The sequence below is a fragment of the Gorilla gorilla genome, chromosome 14 (assembly GCF_029281585.2).
Source record: "Gorilla gorilla gorilla isolate KB3781 chromosome 14, NHGRI_mGorGor1-v2.1_pri, whole genome shotgun sequence".
Taxonomy (NCBI): Eukaryota; Metazoa; Chordata; class Mammalia; order Primates; family Hominidae; genus Gorilla; species Gorilla gorilla.
In genome coordinates, this window is record NC_073238.2 from 114,581,226 (window position 1) to 114,601,432 (window position 20,207).

The 20,207-nt window shown below is 41.1% G+C and overlaps 1 protein-coding gene across 8 annotated transcripts in view; it reads left to right on the forward strand.

Annotated features, from left to right (window-relative positions):
- CLYBL (citramalyl-CoA lyase) overlaps positions 1 to 20,207 on the forward strand; it is a 302,823-nt gene that overhangs the window by 261,760 nt on the left and 20,856 nt on the right. For all 8 annotated transcript variants that reach the window (XM_063697478.1, XM_031001395.2, XM_055360009.2 and 5 more), the window contains one exon: positions 2,674 to 2,798. In XM_063697478.1, coding sequence (XP_063553548.1) covers positions 2,674 to 2,798 — 125 coding nt within the window. The remainder of the gene's footprint in view (positions 1 to 2,673; positions 2,799 to 20,207) is intronic.

Below are 20,207 nucleotides of genomic sequence, written 5' to 3' on the forward strand. Positions count from 1 at the left end.
CTGATAATAAGATGATTATTTGTAGTCATTTTTTAAAATAAATGTTTTTTAATGAGTGAGTATTTTAGACCACTCAGGATGTTTGTCCTAGTTGTTTGGCATTTGATTGCCATACCTTGGGCCTTGCACAAGGAGAAGAAAAAGAAGGAAAGAAAAAAAAGGAAAGGAAAAGTGGGGAGGAGAGAGGGAGGGATGGAGGGAGGAAGACATGTCTTATCTGAAGCAGGTGGTTGAAAGGTTTAAAATCCAATGAAAGTATTGTGTTATCCATAACGCTGGTAAGGAAGACTAAGTCTGTGCTATAAGGATTTCCTTTACTTTTAAAAATGATACATATTTTTAATGAGTTGTAGTTTTTAAAAGTTAGCTGTAGTTTCTTTTCTGCGGTCGTTTCCCAGAGTCACAGTCCATGTCGATTGATTTTAAATCAATGCATTGGCTGTATAAATGGCCATTAACTTTAGGAATTTTTTTATAAAAAAGAAACCAAAACTAAGTCTTGGAATAAAGCTTTAACAGCTGACTTAGTCATTACAGTTACTCCAGTGCTACATGCTGAGAAGAAAGATTATAAATATGAAGCACTATAGGTTTTCTTCTTTTTTGCAGTCTATTGTAGAAGACAAAAATGACACTATCATACAGTTACCTAAAAGACTTGACAGGTATTGATTTAAAGCACGATATATCAAGCGGTACTGTAAAAAGGATTTCATGGTCATAAATTTTAATGTCTTCCAATTTTGCACCCTCTCAGTAACTTGTCAATAACAACTCTTTTGTATAAAATATTTGCCTGGTTCCCACATGCCATTAAAGTCTGCTATACAGTTGTTGGAATATATAAGATGTGACAAAAGAGAACTTCACATATGAACGCTCACACATTTCTAAAACCTAACATGTATCTTAAAATTAGCCTCATTGCCAAAATATAGGTACTGGAGGATGGAGAGCTAGCAGTGATTTCACAGTATTTTAAGTAGTTTATGTTTTGCTCCTCAAATTATAGTGCATGTACCAAGAAGTTCCCATGAAATCTGGCTTTTTATGCATTGGTATAAATTATGTACATAAATTATGAAATTCAGGGCTAACAATTAGTAGGAAATGACTACCAGAACTGACATCCTTTATTAACAATATTCTGACAACTATTAAATTACTTAAATATAATCTCGATACCTACTACTGAAAAAAGCCCTCTTGTCATCCCTCATGTTATTCATTCCCAGAAATTATTCCTCAGGTAATTTAAGGAATCTTTACTTATATAAGTGTTTAACATTTTATTAGTATGTGGACAGAAAAGAATGAAATAGCAATGTGAGGATGTTTTAATTATGCCATTGGAAAGAAAAGATATTATTTATCCACTTAAACTCTTTTACATGAAACACTAAAAATATGTTTTTACAAGCATCATTCCTTTTTTCATTCTAATAGAATAATGACAATAGGAATTGACAGCAAGGATATAAAACATCAAGGATATAATTTGTACTGTCTAAATGTTAAAATAACTATTTCAAAAGCAAAGCAAATTGATATACCAACAAATATATTCAGCAGAGTAAATGATCATTAAGTGTACATTCATTTTTAAAGAGCCAATTATGTTCATAACTTTATCATGTAACAATATAATCTCATCATTATTATAACATTAAATTATGTTGCATTTTATTAATGATCTGATTGGATTCCACACTTCCCTGATTGTTAAATTGTTTTTTTAATGACTGTATTATTTCACAAAATCCTGTGGCTCTTATCTTTGTATGATGTTTTCATTTAAAATCTTTCAACTATAAAAAGAATCATAAATCTTTTTGGAAGGTATTTCTACAGAGATAAGATTTCTTCTGGGATATGTGGGGTGCTATAAAGAGGGAAATACCCAGTCTTGATTCTGTAAGCCAAAAGGGAAAATCTGGGTATATTTTTGGACAGAGAAACTTTAAGTATCTATTTTTTAATTTTTAAATGGAGTAATCTTAGGCTGCAGTGTTCAAATCTGCCTTCTATTTTACCATACTGAATAAAATATTTTCATTCAAATCCAATTTTCTATTGGGGGTTAGAAATGACACATAAACTGTTCATTTAAAAGAAAAACAATTAAATATACTATTGTAAAGCTGTATTTGATAGTAATATAGTTGTAATGACTGCATCTGTAAGCTTTATGAAAACCAGCAGACAATTTCTAAGAGAAATCATGGAAAGAGGTATAATTCTACAAAGAAAGCAAAAGACACCTTATAAAATTTGAGAGAATTCTCATTTAATTTTTTTCTACTTCAACTCAAAATAATCCCTCTAATTTGCAGACATTATCCTTTAAAGTCCCAGCCAAAGCAGTTATTCAACAAGCTGCCTAGTCAGCCCACCTGTAACTAAAAATAAGAGATTATCTGCCCTAAGGTGGCATGTCTATAGGATCGGAAACACAATTACTTCCATTGTTGTAGTTGTGCTTCTGTGGTATTCTGGAAAAGCCTGTCTGATTGCAGGTTTTGTTTGTTTTGTTTTGTTTTCTCAATAAAAAGTTTTAAATTAGTTATTTAACATACAGTCTATGAGGCCTTCAGGAACCTCACGCGATAGAAACATTTTGTTTGAACATCTGTTTGTTGTTTCGTGGTTCCGATGTTATTAATATTCTTGTAGGTAAGCAGGTGATTCACCCTAACCAAATTGCCGTGGTCCAGGAGCAGTTTTCTCCTTCCCCTGAAAAAATTAAGTGGGCTGAAGAACTGATTGCTGCCTTTAAAGAACATCAACAATTAGGAAAGGTAAATGTTTTGTTAATGCCTTGGGTGAAAGTAGTATTGAAAATATTGTCGGGAAGAATGAAACAAATATGTTGTGTGAATGGTTTAAGAAAACTCATTGTATCTGGAGAGGGGGGAAAGGGAGGGAACACAACATTCACCAGTGAGAAAATTGCTTGAGATAGATTTGCCCTGCCCATGTTCCTAAATACTTCACTAACTGGCCCTCAAGTCTCTCATTTTATTCTTTTCATAAAATATATTGGCAGCCTTAGAGAAAATAGAAGTCTGTTTAGTTTTTCTCTACAGACTTCTATGCAGCATTCATATGAAAATAATCCTAGATCAAAGTGAGAACAAGTTGTAATGAAATAAACACAGTTTGACTAAATGGTTCTTGTGGAGGAAAGAAATAAATTGCAAGTTATTTTAATTTGGGGGGAAAAAAGTACAGAAATCTCTGGTTTAGTCATTTAAGAGTGGGAGGTTGTATATGTGTTTGTACCAATTTCTGGACCTGAGATTTGGATGGAATGGAAAGCAAATTAACACTGGAGTACGGTTGTTCCTAATTTAGTGCATCATTGAGCCTCGCGTTTCCTGCTCTGTGGGTTTCTGCTATGTAAATATTGCAGTGGTAATGCACAATCTGTCTCCACTTTGTGCCAGTAACACTTAAATTAGGTGTCGCCTGAAGGAAGATTTTATGCTAGTTGCAGCATTGTCAGTTAATTATCTTAAAGGTTATTTGCAATAATACCGTTTGCCTCTTTTTAAGAGGATAGGAGGGAAAGTTATATTTATAAATCTATCCTAGAGGTAATCTCTAAACTCAGCCTGTGACTTCCAGAAGGAGTAAAGTTTTGATACCTATAATGCAAAATTACTTAGGAGAAAGAATATTGAAAATTTATTACAGTTCTGAATATTAAACATTCCCCCCTGCAAAAAGAAAAAGAAAAACTGGTTTTTAGTGGTGACCCTGAACCTGTGACATCCATGTGAGACATGTCCCTCGCACTTTTCACTGGCAGCAAGGACACTTGAAAATCCCAGGACTTGCCAAAGTGGGCAACAATAGTAAATGGGTCATTCCCTAAGGATGTCCACGTTCAACCCATGCACACATGGGCACACTCACACACCAGCAGGCTCATCTTTGTACAAACTCACACTTAATATCCAAAGGCAGAATATATTACGTTGGAAATACCCAATTTGGACTTACACCAATTTCATGATAAATAGCATCTTTCCATTTCCCATCAACAGTGGCCATCAGAAAAGTAATGCATTTCATAGAAACAGTATTTTAAGTTGACCTTGTGTTTAATGTCCATTTTTGTGTCTTAACCCCAAATCAAGATTCCCATGAATAAATCTATTCACCTAGAACGAAGAGCCACGGACTCTCATTCACATGTCCATCCGTCCCCTTCCCTCACATACCTGCCCACGCATACCCACACTGAATGCTCTATACCTCTGCTACAAGCCTTGTGCCAGCTGAGGACAGGCATGTCATAAACACCTCCTGAGGCAGCGTGTGGACCATTGAAACGAGAGAGCAGAGTTCCAGTCTGGGCTAGCACTGTGTCTATGACCCATCCCAGCTGGGTTTCACATTGGGTAGCATCAAAGGAGGGCAGTTGGCATTGTAAGCAGATAGGGGTGTGGGAGAGTTTACCCTGAATTTCAGTAGCCAACAAACAGAAGTCAAACCAGAAACACCTGCTTTGCTCAGCATTTAAGTTTTTGAATGAGGAAAATGGCCCTTTTCCATTGTATCTTGAAAAGCGTTGTTCCCTGGGAAAATGCTCCCAAAGTTGCCACACCTTTTGATGATGGCAACTTAAATGTTCAATTCTGGACTTTTTTTTTTTTTTAAATAATAAGAAATGCCCTCTCGTTGGGGCATAAGCTCTCACAACAGTGTGGCAGGATGGCTTTTCTTAACACAGAACCGTAGAAATTAGAGCAGAGGGGAGACTAACTATTAGGTAATTTCTTCCCTGCCCCAGTTGTGGAGGTTTGTTTCCTACAGCAAATTCTCCTGGTGTTTTGTCCAGCAAGGTTGAAATGATTCAAGTAATGGGGCTTCCAGTAGGGACATATGGTTATTTTATCCAGTTAGCATGTTTCTTTCACTTTGCCTATAAACTGGCCGGTCACAGAAATTGGATCTGCAGGTAGGTGACTCTGGATCTTGAGGGGATGTTGGGGTTTAAATAATGTGGGTTCTGTTTGTAAAGATTTTGTGTAAATAGGTTGCACAATTATATAAAGTATTGCTTCCAACAAACATCTAGTCTGTTTTATGTCAAATGTGAATCACTGATGAACGCGTGAACCCTCAGATATTTTGTCCGAAGCACAGATGACTCTCTCAAAGATAGGAAACTGATGGTTTGTGTCCTAGTGTGACAGTCACCAATTTCCAAAAGACCTTTTTCCTCCCTCTGATGAAAATTTCATTCAAGTAATGCTTTTAAGTAGAAATGACCCAAGAAGGAAAAATTATGTATCTTTGCTTTTCTCCACTTCTTCCTGCTCTCATCTTAAATTATATCCTGCCCAAACATAAAGGTGTAGCTGAAGTTCACAGTTAGTGCTGAGCCATTTGTGTTTTCTATAGTAATAATCATTACTATTATTCAAACATAAAAGCTCTACCTTTTCTTCCTGTCCTGTCCAAATGGCAAAATTCATGGGACTTAGACCATGAGCAGATAAATCATTGGAGTTCAGACTTTGGTATTACAGAATTTTGGGGATGTTTATTTTAATTAAAAGTCCTAAGGAAATAAAGTTTGGTGTCCTTGGTATAATGTTGGTTGACAATCACTTTACATTAAAACAAATAACAATCAGCTCATATCATCTGTCCCTGTTTGGCAGGCAGTGATTCTTGTGGCTGCTTCGTTTCAGGAAACTGAAAGATATTTTCAGGCTAAAAAATTTTGCTTGGCACCGTAGTCCAGTAATCAAGAGTTAGGGCTAGAGACTGACACTGGGGACTCTAGGTTATCTTATCTTATTAAAATCTGTTGGAAAAAGTTTAAACATTCCAAATAATCTCTGCTCCTATGTCAATTCCCAGAAACTAAAATGTTTTTAATTTAGCTGACATCAGCTGTAAGGTTTCCATCCACAATATTAATCAAACTGACTTTCTTCCATCCTTCCAGAAAAATGTTTTTTGAGATACAACCTGCATACCATTAATTATTTTAGTTTCAAATTATTTGGTAAAATGCTTTAGGCAGGATAAATCATTTCCACATGATTTGTTTTAAATTTATAAAGGATTTTCTTAAAAGTTAATTCCATTTTTACGTCTTTTTTATAATAATGGTGATTCCATTAATATTTGAAAATTCTTCATTCAGAACTGAATTTAATATGCTTATTAAAGTAATAGGATTTCAATAGTTCTTTTTTATCAATAAAGAATTTTATATACTATAAAAATTGGATACTTGAAAACATCTCAAGCAAATAATCATCTAATATTGATATCAATAGAAATAATTTTATATAAACAAATACATATAGCATACATGTTTATACAACATATAAACATTCAAGTATGTATGATAACATGTATTTCCTCAAATCTGTATTATGAACTTAGTGCTAAAGTTTTTATCTTTCCATATTCATCACTCTTAGGCAAAAATGACAGCTAAAGGGAACAGTCAGTTGGTTTTTTAAAACAGTCACTAATCACAGGAAATCTTAATATAGGAATTTACTATTTCTTTCCAAATGGAGACTCTAACAGAAAAATGTGAAGGAATAGCACAATGTATTACGTGTGTCAAAATTTTAAAGATACTTTGCTAGAATATTCATATTTTGCAGTATCTGGCTACAAATATGGCTTTGCTTCATTTTCAGTTTTCCAGACATTATCTTTGATTCATATCATGGCTGTACGTGCTTTGTTTGGTTTTGGAAGGATTTTGTTTAGCTTTTTCAATATTTCTCCTTCGTTATAGCTTCACAAGTTGGCTAAAGACTGAGGAAGGGGAAGTGTTCATCTTTAAATTCTAGGTTCAATTAACAATTACACATGTCAGAAACAAGATCACTACCTGGCCTAACAACTGTAAGCATCACACAACCAACATTCTCATTTCACTCAGGAGAGAAAAACAGTGCAAGCTGATAAGTTCACATTAGTAAGCACATCTTCTGCTGGAATATAAACTGGAAACATCTCTTAATAAAGAAAGAAAAAGGAAAGTAAGAGTTTTTTTCCTTATGTAAGTCTCTTCATCTAGAAACTTTACAAACAGTAATACATCCCTCCTCCCAAAATATTGAAAGCCCATCATTTTCATAGGTGTCTGATTGCTGCTCGCACACCTTTCATTTCTGTTTCCAAATGCAAGGCTTTACAAAAGAAATATTGCTTGGTCCAGATGGCCTTCTAGAAGCCTCCCTGAGAGAACTCAGGAGAAGTTTCTCTAGCCAAAAATATTGTTTCCGCTTATTCAAGTGCCAGAAATCCCACTGCCACTCTTTCACGCAGATCAAATAAACCATCTAAAGATGTGGTTGTTGTCTTTGTCAACTGAAAGGGTTGATTCCACTATTAGACGACAGTGTATCCTCCCACACCCATCCAGCCCACCACCCACAGCCTTCCCTCTGGATTTATGAGCAGGAACACGAAAATCAGAGCTGAGAGGTTTGTCGTGAAAATGAAAGATAAAGGGACATAACTCTGTTTTAGAGATTCTTAGTAATTGCACTTTTCCCTTTATTTCCCTGTTCATTTAACATTTTCAGAAAGATCGGCCATAATTTTGATTTTTAAAAGTCCAGTTCTTAGAAAATCTGAGTCTGCCAATGATGACTTTAAGATTGGATGGATGAACACAAAATTGCGAAATTTTAAACATTTAAAGCAAAGTAATGAATTGCTACAAAGTATTGAAATCATGTCATATCCTATTTCACTTTTTTTTTTTTTTTTTTTAGTGGCAAATGGCTGGTTTGGTATTAGAAGATAAGAGTGTTTTTAATAGGCCGGGTGCAGTGGTTCACGCCTGTAATCCCAGCACTTTGAGAGGCCAAGGTGGGCAGATCACAAGGTCAGGAGTTTGAGACCAGCCTTGCCAACATAGTAAAACCCCGTCTCTACCAAAGACGTCTCTACCACACTCTGCTAGGTGTGGTAGTGGGTGACTGTAATCCCAGCTACTTGAGAGGCTGAGGCAGGAAAATCACTTGAACCTGGGAGGCAAAGGTTGCAGTGAGCCAAGATCACACCACTGCAATCCAGCCTGGGTGACAGAACAAGACTCCATCTCAAAAAAAAAAAAAAAAAAAAAAAAAGTGTTTTTAATGTAGATTAAATCGGACAATGTTTTAAATTGTTTGTTTTGTCCTTAATTTATAACACACTCTTAAGGATATTTTAATCAAAATATTCTTTATCCAGGTTCATATTTTTCAGGGTTTTATTTGCTCAATTTTGATTTTAAATATGTCATTATTTTAGCTGGATGAAATCTCAGAAATCTTTTAGTCAGATGCCTTCAGTTTATGACTTAATGCACGGAAACCTAGCAAGGCTTCAGAAGCTGCCCAGTATCACTTACGGCCAAGGTGGAGAGAGGGCTGCGAGCAGAATTCAGGGCTTAGTTTGTAAGTAAAGATATGGAATATTATAAATTTGTCTTCAGTTGAATTACAGTGAATACCCACACTCATGACCAAAACGAGAGAGAGCCTTAAACGCACTCAGTCACAATCAAAGTCTGGATTTGGGTAGTTCCAGTGTATGTCTTTTCTTGAGGATAAGCAGAAACCAATGAGGAAAGAGAGAAACCAGGGTCTCCACGTGCCATTCCCCACACGCCTCCCTGCTCATTGCTGCCCTGCCCTCGTCCCCCAGCCCTGCCCCAGGAAGGCTTCTAGGCTCTGTTCACTGCAAACCCCACTTCACATTATTAGTTATCAGTCGTTCAGTCTCCCAACATAGATTGGAAACTCCCAGAGCAAGCCTGGGGAGCCTTTGGCAGAGAGGCCATGTTTACTCCAAAGCCCGGTGTCATCTCAAGGACATCAAAGGACAGGTCCCCAGAGTCACACTCTCAGTTACACCTGTGACCACACACACCCCATGGTGTTCAGTGCCTATAGCAGCAAGATCGAAGTGATGGCCAGGAGAAGATCATTTTGTTCCTTGGACACCTTTCCCTCTCTTTCCTCTTCCTGTATTTCTCCCTCTAAGGATGGATGGGTCTGTGTGTGTATCTTTCTGTTCCACCCTCATTTTCCTTGCCCTGAATTCTCCATTTCCTCTTTTTCTTTACATCTTTTTCTTTCTCACTACATCATCTACACACCCCAGGCCATCCCTCACCTTCTCTCCTGTAGCTAATTACATTAGAGACTTTCAGAGCATTCTTTTATTTATTTATTTTTTGGTTGTATTAATTAAAGAATTTTGTAATTCTTTTCTTTTTTTTTTTTTTTTAAGACAGTGTCTTGCTCTGTCAGCCAGGCTGGAGTGCAATGACGTGATCTCGGCTCCCTGCAACCTCCACCTCCCGGGTTCAAGTGATTCTCCTGCCTCAGCCACCTGAGTAGCTAGGATTACAGGCGCACAACATGCCTGGCTAATTTTTGTATTTTTAGTAGAGATGGTGTTTCACCATTTTGGTCAGGCTGGTCTGAAACTCCTGACCTCATGATCTGCCCACCTCCGCCTCCCAAAGTGCTGGGATTACAGGCGTAAGCCACCGCGCCCAGCCCAGAATTTTGTAGTTCTTTTTATACTGAATTTTATTAAAAATACAAAGCAACCATTTCTGTAATTGTCTTTTTTTTCCCCACTTTAGGTCAGTGGGCCTCAAAAAAAAAAGTGAGGCAATTTCTTACCACTACCTTAGGGAATAAAGAATTCTCTCTACCGTAGCACGCACCTCCCTGCAGCATCTTGGGCAGAAATAGGTACACGAAACACATTTAGTAAACATTATTTAGCTAACTGGTTTCCAAATTCCTGACAATGCTAAAAAAAATTTATTAGATGTACTTTTAACAGTATATATGACATACTTCTGCTGCCTTCTAGAAAAATTGAAAGAAGACGTTTCCATCAATTATTTCATCAGTTGTTATTCATCAATTGTGCTTTGAAAAAATGTACCAGTATTTTAGTAAATCTTTCAGTCTCTTCTAGTTAATGTTAACTCATTAAATCTGTTTTCCAAAGAAAGAATAAGCCTGCATTATTGGTCTTAGCTACAAACTGCTATAAATGGCATTCATTGTTTGCTTTTCTCATAGGCAGTAGGAGCTTAAATTTGATGTCAAACATTTTTAAATAAAGACATTTAAACATTTGGCATGTTACACATTTGTCTTGGTTTTAAAAATAATTTTAAAAAATCTTTAAAGAAGATTTCTGGTTTCAAAAAGAAATCTGAGATGGAGGTGATAGTAGCAGAACTCTACATAATTACTAAAAAAATCAACAAATTATGCACGTACAATGAGTGAATTTTATGGTATGCAAATCATACCTCAATAAAGCCACTTTAAAAATTGAGAAAATTAAGCACAAAACCTAATTTGATGGCAAATGTGTTAACTCCCTTAGATTTTGATACACTTATAAATCCAATTGTCTTCACCTCAATACATAGCTTTCTACATAGCATACTTGGCGTTATTTTTCCAGATTTCCTTGTGAAAAGATATCGAAAACAAAGACTTGCCTACTCTTGCCTGATTATTCTGCCTGAATATTTTTAGAGAGAAATCTTGCCATCTACGTGTTTAGACCCCGAGGAAAGTTTTAAAAATAGAAGGCTGCCTTGGCCTCTCCGATCAGTGTTTAAAGTAAGCATGGCTCTGGTCTGTGGAGACCCAGACCTGGGCAAGTAGATGATTCGGGATGGTCACATATGCAGATAACTGGCACACACATGCACCTCAGCTCTCCTCCCTGCTGTTCAGCCGCCTCGACCTTTCCTGCCCTGCTCCTGCCAAATCCATCTTCCAAGCCTTCTACTGCTTCTCCTTCCCCATTGCACCCCCGACTTCCTGGAACTCTTGGTAAAGTCCTGAATTAGTCTTACCAAGAACAACACACAAATCTTTCTATTTTCTAGCCCCATCTTTCCATTTATTTAGCTAAAGCTAAATAATTTCATCCTGCCTTTGTAAAAAGCAAAATGTTAACGCTGTCCATTCATTTTACATCCGCTCAATTTCCACATTCCAAGAAATGTCCTCCCTTTTGAACAAATGTGTCTAGCTATCATCTTTGCTACACCTCTTCCTTTTCTGGTCCATCATCTGCTGAAAGAACTGTGTCCTGCGTTTCAGTACCTCCTCCTCCGTGTAAGCCAAGCTCTGGACTTCAGGTCATCTGCATTTGATTAGCGTCTGTCCTCTGCTGATATTCTAAGTTTTTTAATTTTTCTAAATTTATTTGTTTTCCTCCTGAGGCTCTGCCGAATATATAGCATCCCTGAGTCTAGTTTCTTAAGGAGACAACTAAATCTATGATTTATAAGAGTTTAGAGGGGACAGGAAGCTTCAGGCATGAGCCTGTTTCTATTCATTGTATTTTCAAAAACACTGATGTTTCTCAAACTCTTGCAGGTCTTAAAACTACTCTGAAATCATAAAACCCGCTTAGAATTCAAACAGTCTGCTTCTCACTGGGCCATTCTGTGATAAGTGGAATTAAATAATCTCTGGCCAGCAGTAACAGTAGCAATACCAGTAGCAATGGTGGTAGCAGTAACCATGTGTGCAGTGGTCATGGGAGTGGTAATAATAACCAGAGGAGAGATCATCACACTCCTAACAGTAGTGGTGGCCATCATGACAGTGGTGTGGCCACAGTAGTGACAGTGCTGGTAGCATAACTGCTTCCATTTATATATATATAAAACATATATTCCATATATGTGTGTATGTATATATATTTATATATATATATATATATATATTTTTTTTTTTTTTGAGACGGAGTCTTGTTCTGTTGCCCAGGCTCGAGTACAATGGCGGGATCTCGGCTCACTGCAACCTCTGCCTCCTAGGTTCAAGCAATTCTCATGCTTCAGCCTCCTGAGTAGCTGGGATTACAGGCGCATGCCACTGTGCCCGGCTCAGTGTATTTTTGGTAGAGACGGGGTTTCAACGTGTTGGCCAGGCTGGTCTCGAACTCCTGACCTCAAGTGATCTGCCCGCTTTGGCCTCCCAAAGTGTTGGGATTACAGGCGTGAGCCACTGCACCTGGCCCTTGCATATATTATTTTATGTAATCCTCACAGCAGCCCTACAGGGGCGATATTATCCCCATTTTCCAGATGAAGAAATTAAGACTGGGAAAGGTAGCTTTATTCATTGTGGATCAAACAGCTAGGAAAAGGCATTCCTGGATTCAAAGTCAGGTGTAATGGAGCCCAAAGTCCACATCCCTAACCTCTGCATGAAGCTGCTTCTAAGGGAAACCCCCAGAAAAGCCAAATCCTTTCTCTCCAGGGAGCTTCATTCCCCTTCATTGCAGCCACAGGCTACTGAGAGCCACAGCAGGCTGTGCCCATCCTGGAAAGTGTCCTGTTTCTGTGTGGAGAAGATGATCCCCCGTGCCAGCTCAGACCGTCACTGACCTGGCAGGTGGAGCTGCCCCAGGAACACAAGAGGCCTCCCTTCCGTGCCCCTCATGGCCCTGCCCTCTGAGTGACAGCCAGAGAGCTACAGGGGAAGGGACAGGAGGGATAAAGAGGAGCTTCTTCAGGCTTCTGCACCTTTCAGAGCTTGGAAAATGAATCCACTAACTGCCCAGGGTGCAGAATCCTCCCAACCTCCTGCACGACCCCCAAACTCAGCACCCTCTCTGAACCTGGGCCTTCTGGGGCCTTCCCCCGCTGCTCAGCATGCTGCTCCCGTCTGGCTTTTCACTGTGCTTCCCAGTCAGGTGCAACATGAACGCCACCCCATCCCACCCCAAACCCGATATTCCCACTGTTACATTCTTATGAATTATTTAAAGGGCTTCTCCATCAAAGGCCATGGAGTGTCTTCCGTCTGAATTCCATGATAGGTAACCATAGATTAGCACAAAGTGAATTGGTGTCCGTGTTGAATGACTTCAGTTGAACTTTCAGAAATTTCATGTAGAGATACATTAGCATCCGTAAATTATCTGGCAATAGGAATGAATGGCTGCTGAATTTCAATTCAAAATATTATTAAAATACCGATGAAATTATCACTACAATTTAAAGTGTAAAAAGATGAAAAACACGTTCTATACTTTCTAAGTCTCCAGTCATATTCTTTTACTATCTTCCCGACAGTTTTTTGTTTATTTAATTATTGAGACAGGGTCTCACGCTGTTGCTGGAGTACAGTGGCATGATCATGGCTCACTTTAGCCTCGACCTCCTAGGCTCAAGTGATCCTTCCACCTCAGCCTCCTGAGTAGCTGGGACCACAGGTGCGTGTCACCACACCCAGCTAATTTTTTTTTTTTTTTTGAAAAGACAGAGTCTCACTATGTTGCCCAAGCTGGTCTCGAACTCCTGGGCTTAGGCGATCCTCCCATCTTGGCCTCCCAAAGTGATTACAAGCGTGAGCCACTGTGCCCAGCCTTCATTACAATTTTTAAAGATGTTTATCCATCAAACAAAGGGTTACTGATATTCAGATGTTATACAAGGACCAAATATCACTGCCTTCAATCCTCCTAACAAATGCTTTAGGTGTTTTTAAGACTTAAAATGTCACTCATATATTGTATTATTGAATTCTAGTATTTCTGGTATTGTAATAAATTATAGTAAGAACTTTCAAATGGAAGCCCAGGATGAAAAATGTTATAGTTTACTTTTTCCCAAATTCTCTTGTTAAAATTGCAGTTTCACATATTTGCTTATCTGCACATTATCTGTATGTATTTTTAGCCTCATCTTATGTAATAATATTTCTGAAATAGTTTAGATATGCTATTTTTATAAATTACATTAAATATAATTTAAAATACATAGTATATACAAAATAAATATGTAGCTGTATTAGAACTTTATAATTATCCCAAATACCAGTTATCAGCCATACTTTGGGTTACAATGATTAATAAGAAGAATTTGAGATTTGGGGTGAAAAAGCCTTAGATTCTAGTCTTGTCCTCTTAAGTTCCTTTATAAGATTAACTAGTACTGAACCCCATTGTTTGCACCTGTAAAACTAAATAATCATGCCTTCTGTACTATAGGTGAGAAAATGTCTTTGAAAATGTTTTGGGCCAGGCGCGGTGGCTCACAGCTATAATCCCAGCACTTTGGGAGGCCGCAGCAGGTGAATCACTTGAGATCAGGAGATCAAGACCAATCTGGACAACAGGGCAAAACCCCATCTCTACTAAAAATACAAAAAGTTAGCCAGGCTTGGTGGGGCATGCCTGTAGTCCCAGCTAGTCAGCTAGTGGGGAGGCTGAGGTGGGAGGACCACCTGAGCCCGGGAAGTCAAGGCTACGATGAGCTGTGATCGTGCCATTGCACTCCAGCCTGGGAGACGGGAGTGAGACCCTGTCTCAAAAAAAAAGAATATTTTGTTATAGTATAAAGTGCTATCAAATGAAACCTCTTTTTTGGGTAATGGGTCTTCCTAATAGCATTACCCTCCTCCAATTTTCAGTTTGGAAACTAATATTCCAGGGCTTACTGAGGGTATAGTTAACTAGAGTAGAGGTTATAGTTGCCAAGACAATCTTCCTATTTCCTCCTCAAGGAAACTGACATCCTTTCCCCTAGATCTACCCCTCCCCTGGCGCCCAGAAAGCTGTGCCAGACAATCCATCCATGCTGTCCCACTCGGAAGTAGAGCTGGGCCAGGCCAGGCCAGCCCAGCCCAGCTCTTAGCTTCCCCATCGTTGGATCCTCGGACCACCTCTGGACAGAGGAAAAACACCCAGAGTGAAGAAAAGGAAACAGGTGGTTCAACTTCCTCTGCTTAGGGTCCAGGAAGGAGCAAATGTGGGCCCATCAGTGCATGTAGCAAGAACAGGAACCCCACCGGGTTTCAGTCCAGCTTTGTCTAATAGAGACTGTCTTTATGTGCTTTGTCATAAGAAAAGTCAAGCAGCTGATAAATAGCAGAACCGACCGGGCGCAGTGGCTCACCCCTGTAATCCCAGCACTTTGGGAGGCCGAGTCGGGTGGATCATGAGGTCAGGAGCTGAAGACCAGCCTGGCCAACATGGTGAAACCCCATCTCTACTAAAAATACAAAAATTAGCTGGGTGTGGTGGCGGGCGCCTGAAATCCCAGCTACTCAGGAGGCTGAGGCAGGAGAATCGTTTGAACCAGGGAGGCGGAGGTTCCAATGAGCCGAGATCACGCCATTGCACTCCAGCCTGGGCAACAGGGCTAGACTCCATCTCAAAAAAAAAAAAAAAAAAAAAAAATAGCAGAACCAATATTTTAAAATGTCATCTCTCTTCCAGATTGCTTTAATTTAGGCTGGAGTAGGCTGCGTGTCCTCAGGCTCTAGGAGACAGCTTTTGAGCCACAGACAGAGCCACAGAAAGATTCAGTGTCTCCTACCACACCCCTTAGTTTTGTGTGTCTGTTATGTCACTGGTGACCAGAGACACAAGGCTCCTGCAGAGCAAAGAAAGCCGACTCCATGCACACTTCTCTGTGTCCCCTTCCAGTCCCCACGCCCCTCTCCTGACTCTCCTGGAATCCCTGACCTTCTAAAGCTGACTTTTAAATACCTGTTCCTTGAAGCCCTTCCCTGGCCAAACCAGCACCATTGTGATAGCTCCTTCTCTCTGCAGCTCCTTGGCCCTGAAGCACCACAAACATCATAAACTCACTTGCCCTTTAACTGTTAAGTCATTTGCATGAGTTAACTTGAGCCCAAGCCAACATGAAAATTCTTTTTGTGAAAAGGTCTCACTCTGTCACCCAGGCTGGAGTGCAGTGGTGTGATCACAGCTCACTGCAGCCTTGACCAGGCTCAAGCGATCTTCCCCACTCAGCCCAAGAGTGCTGGGATTACACTACCCCACTGGCCCCAACATTACCAGTTTTGAAGTCAGCCATGGTGTCCTACCAGAGGCTCAGCAAGTGTTGGCCAACTGACCAGTGAATATTACCAGATCAGGGGCACAGAGAGACACGTGCAGATAAAGGAGAGGAAAAGGGTGAGCTCAGAGCTGGAAAGCTTTGTGGAGACCAGGGGTGATTCTGTCTTCTCCTATCACTGTCCCCTCGATCACCCAGCTCACACCCCAGAGAGAGCCATCATGTGCCCTGGTCTGTCTTCCTTCCCTCCTCCTGACCCTTTCCCCTGCTTAGCTGCTCCTCACCCTTCACATGTCAGTTTAAACATCACGTCCCACAGGATGCCCCACCTGATCAGGTTAGGTCCCCTATCAGTTACTCTTCAACTCCCCTGTGCCTTGCTTTTGGAGCAAACGTTCTGGTTCATAAGTAATAGTCATTTCTATCACTGTCTATTTAATGTCCTTCCCCCCATTAGACTGGAAGCCCTGTGAGGTCAGGGACCACATCTGCCTTGTTGCCTGCTGTCGTAAGTCCCTGGGCCTGTGGCACGCCAGGTATGCAGTAGGCTCTGCATCCATGTCAATGCAGGGAGCTGATAGGCACAGGTGTGGGCCAGGGCATCCTGCAGAGTTTGATGGGGTGGGAGGCAGAGCCCCATATCCCTGAGACCAGCTGGGATGAAGCCTCACTGCACATTCCAGGTGACTTAAAGATTCAGCAGGTATGTGTGATAGCAAAGCTTTGCCCAGACAACTACAGTCCCTTCCCTAAGGTCCCAAATTAAAGAAAAAGAGTGACCCAAATCACCAACTATCGAACTTGTGTCCCTCTATTCAGGCAGGTCGGTATTGCTGCTCTTGGCTTTGCATTCAGCCTTTTCTATCATCACCAGGTCAGCGGTCACAGAGCATCTCCCATGTGCCTGGCAGGTACTGGGTGCTGGGTGCCAGGTCCTGGGAGTCAAAGGTACGTGAGGCCTGGCGCCTCCCCACAGGGGCCTCACAGTGTTGTGAAAGACAGCAATGTAAACAAATACTCTCACTAGATGGGAACACAGGCTATACCAAGAGCTGTACAGGGAAAGGGTGGAGAGGGATTTGCTCTACCAAGGAGGCCTCAGAACACTTCACAGAGGTGACACCTTGACATCTGGAAGCATCAGGAGGAGTTTGCCAGACAGGGAAAGGGCCTTCAGAGAGAGAACAGGGCATGCAGCAGAGCTGCAGCACGGTGTGTGTTGGGGGACAGGCCTCAGGGGACTGGCAGGAGATGAGGCTGAGGGGGGAGGGTCCCATCATGGGCAGGCTTGGGTCTCCACTGAAGATATTGCACTTAATTCTGCAAGTCCAAAGAAAACCATGGCAGGGTTAAAGCAAGTGGATGATTCCATCAGATCTGTTTTAGAAAGATAACAGCATGCTCCCAACTAGAAAAGTGCCACTCCCTATAAACATCCTGGCACCATGTCCCTGAGAGCTCCAGGAGCCAGCTTTGGAGCCGGGAAGCCTCACTGAGCTGAGGGTGCCTGGCACCCAAACGGACATCCTTAAAATGAATGTCACAACAAAACTGAGAGGGAACCAAGGGCACACGAGAGCCTTTCTAAGGACTCTCCAAGTGGGAGAAGTTGCAAAATAGGAAAGAAGAATGAAACAGTGCCCATGAGAGTGTCTCCGGGAGCATCATCTTCTGCCTTTTTTGAGGAGTTTCAGGGCGCTGTTTACCTTGTAGGTAAGGAAGAGCCGTATCCCAGGAGGCCACAGCTGGGCTGAGAGATTTAGCAAGTGGAAGGCACAGCCAGGATCTCGAGGAGAAATTTGATCACGGCCAACACTGGCTGGAAGTTTAGGAATTCCCTGGGAACTGCTGTGAGGCCAGTCATTCATTGAGAAGAAAGACTTAGCACCATGTGGGAAAAGGGTGATACCCCAAAAAAGAAGGACTCTAGCAGCTGTATTCAAATATTAGCGTTAATTCTCACAGAGAACTCCCTCTCAGAGAGCCACAGCAACACCGTCATCAGAATGTGCCAGAAGGAACCCCTTCAGTGTCCACAGAAGTTAATTTGGAAACATAGTGAATAGGGAAAGACTTAGATCAATTTGTGGTTTCTAGAAAATTACTCTTTTAGGACTATGGAGAAAAAAAGTCAAGTACTAAGTACCAGAAATGCAAAATATATGACAATTTCCCATAGATGTGATTACTGTTGTCATCACGCCATCATCATCACCTTCACCATCAAATTGTAAGTCAGATTATGTCAGTGCTTATCTGATCCACGGGCAATGGCCGAGGTGTCAGAAAAACTACAGTTCGATGGTGACTGTTTCCTTCCTATGCAGAAGACACGTGTGCTATGGTGATACTGGCCTTCACCTCCAGGAGTCTGAAATCATAGACATATGTACAGTAAGATGTGCAAAGCAATTGACCAGTGATTTATTACAACAAATAACGCCATAGGTAACTGTCAAATAAAAGCCCATTGCGTCCGGAGTTCCACGGCAACGTGTGGAGATGCCTGGCATTGCTCTAGGTACCCAATATCTTATCTGTGTGAGCAGTGCAGTCTCGCAAAGATGGCCCTGATTGGGAAGAAGTGCAGCCATGGCAGGCCCTCAGATCGTCCCTGTGCTCACCACCCTGGCCTTTTCTCCGATTCTTGTTGCATCAGGTAGCACCTGCTTCTTCCTTCCCTCTCCCCTCCAGCAAATGGTAAGCTCCCAGAGGACAGGGCCAAGTCTCATCCTCTCACTGTCCCAAGTGACTCACCAGGGCCTGGCACAAGGGAGCTGCTCGGTCCATACTTGATGGATGAATGGATAAGTGGTGACTAACCTAAGGAAATTCTGCCATTTGGCGTCTTGGGGATGCCTTACAAGAGAAAGGCATCATTTACAGAAGGCTGAAAGAGGACTCTTCACTTTATAGACCTGCATATCCAAGCCAGCCTAACCATTTCTACCTGGGGGAGCTAAAACACGGAAGTTCTCAATGTGAATGTGCATTAGAATCACCAGAGGAGTCCTAGTCAACCTCTAGGTTTTCTGCACAAACCACGTGGGACTGGGCCCAGGAATCTGCATTTTAACAAGTCCCCCCCCGCCCCCACCGCCCATTGTTCTGATTCAGGGGGTCACAGAACACACTCAGAGAACCCTTTTCAATCACCAGGCCCCTAAGAGCTTGGCATTAGATAGAGTCAGCTTTATCCCTGTTCTATTATATCTTTACTAACTATAGGGCCAAGTTGCATATGGTTCTTAAGCTCCTTCTGCCTCAGTTTCCTCAGTTATTAAAAGGGGATGAGTACAAACTCAGAGACAGAAAGGAGAATGGTGCTGAGCAGTGGCTCATGCCTTGTAATCCCAGCACTCTGGGAGGCCGAGGCAGGAGGATCACTTGAGCCTAGGGGTCTGAGACCAGCTTGGGCAACATAGGGAGGCCTCGTCTCTACATAAAAAATGAGCTGGGCATGGTGGTGCACACCTATGGTCCCAGCCACACGGGAGGCTGAGGCAGGAGGATGGCCTGAGCCTGGGAGGTCGAGGCTGCAGTAAGCCGTGATGACACCACTGCACTCCAGCCTGGGTGACAGAGTGAAACCTAAGGATTCTACTTTTGGGATCCTTGTCAAAAGTAGAATGGTGGTTGTTGAGGGCAGGGGGCCATGGAAATGGAGAATTGTCTTAGAGATACAGAGTTTCAGGGATTTGGGGTTTTTTTTTTTTTTTTAGGATGGAGTCTTGCTCTGTTACCTAGGCTGGAGTACAGCGGCATGATCTCAGCTCACTGCAACCTCTGCTTCCCAAGTTCAAGCAATTCTCGTGCCTCAACCTCCCATGTAGCTGGGATTACAGGCACCCACGATCTTGCCCAGCTAATTTTTGTATTTTTAGTAGAGACAGGGTTTCACCATGTTGGCCAGGCTGGTCTCGAACTCCTGACCTCAGGTGATCCATCCGCCTTGGCCTCCAAAGTGCTGGGATTACAGGCGTAAGCCACCACGCACAGGCTGCAGAGTTTCAGTTTTGCAAGAAGGAAAAGCTCTGGAGATCTGTAGCACAATGTACATAGAGGTAACACTACTGAACTGCACACTTAAAAATGTCTAAGATGGTGAATTTTATGTTTTATGTTTTTGCCACAACTAAAAAGAAAAAGTTTTACTGGGGTTGGATAATGGCATCTACTTCAAAGTGTTGTTATGAGCATTACATGGAATAATGTATGTAAAGTGCCAGGCAACAGGCCCTAGACTAGGAACTGCTCAAAAAATTATAGCTATTATTATTACAGTAGCATGGGTGTTAAAAAATTTAACCATGAGGCCATGCACGGTGGCTCACACCTGTAATCCCAACACTTTGGGAGG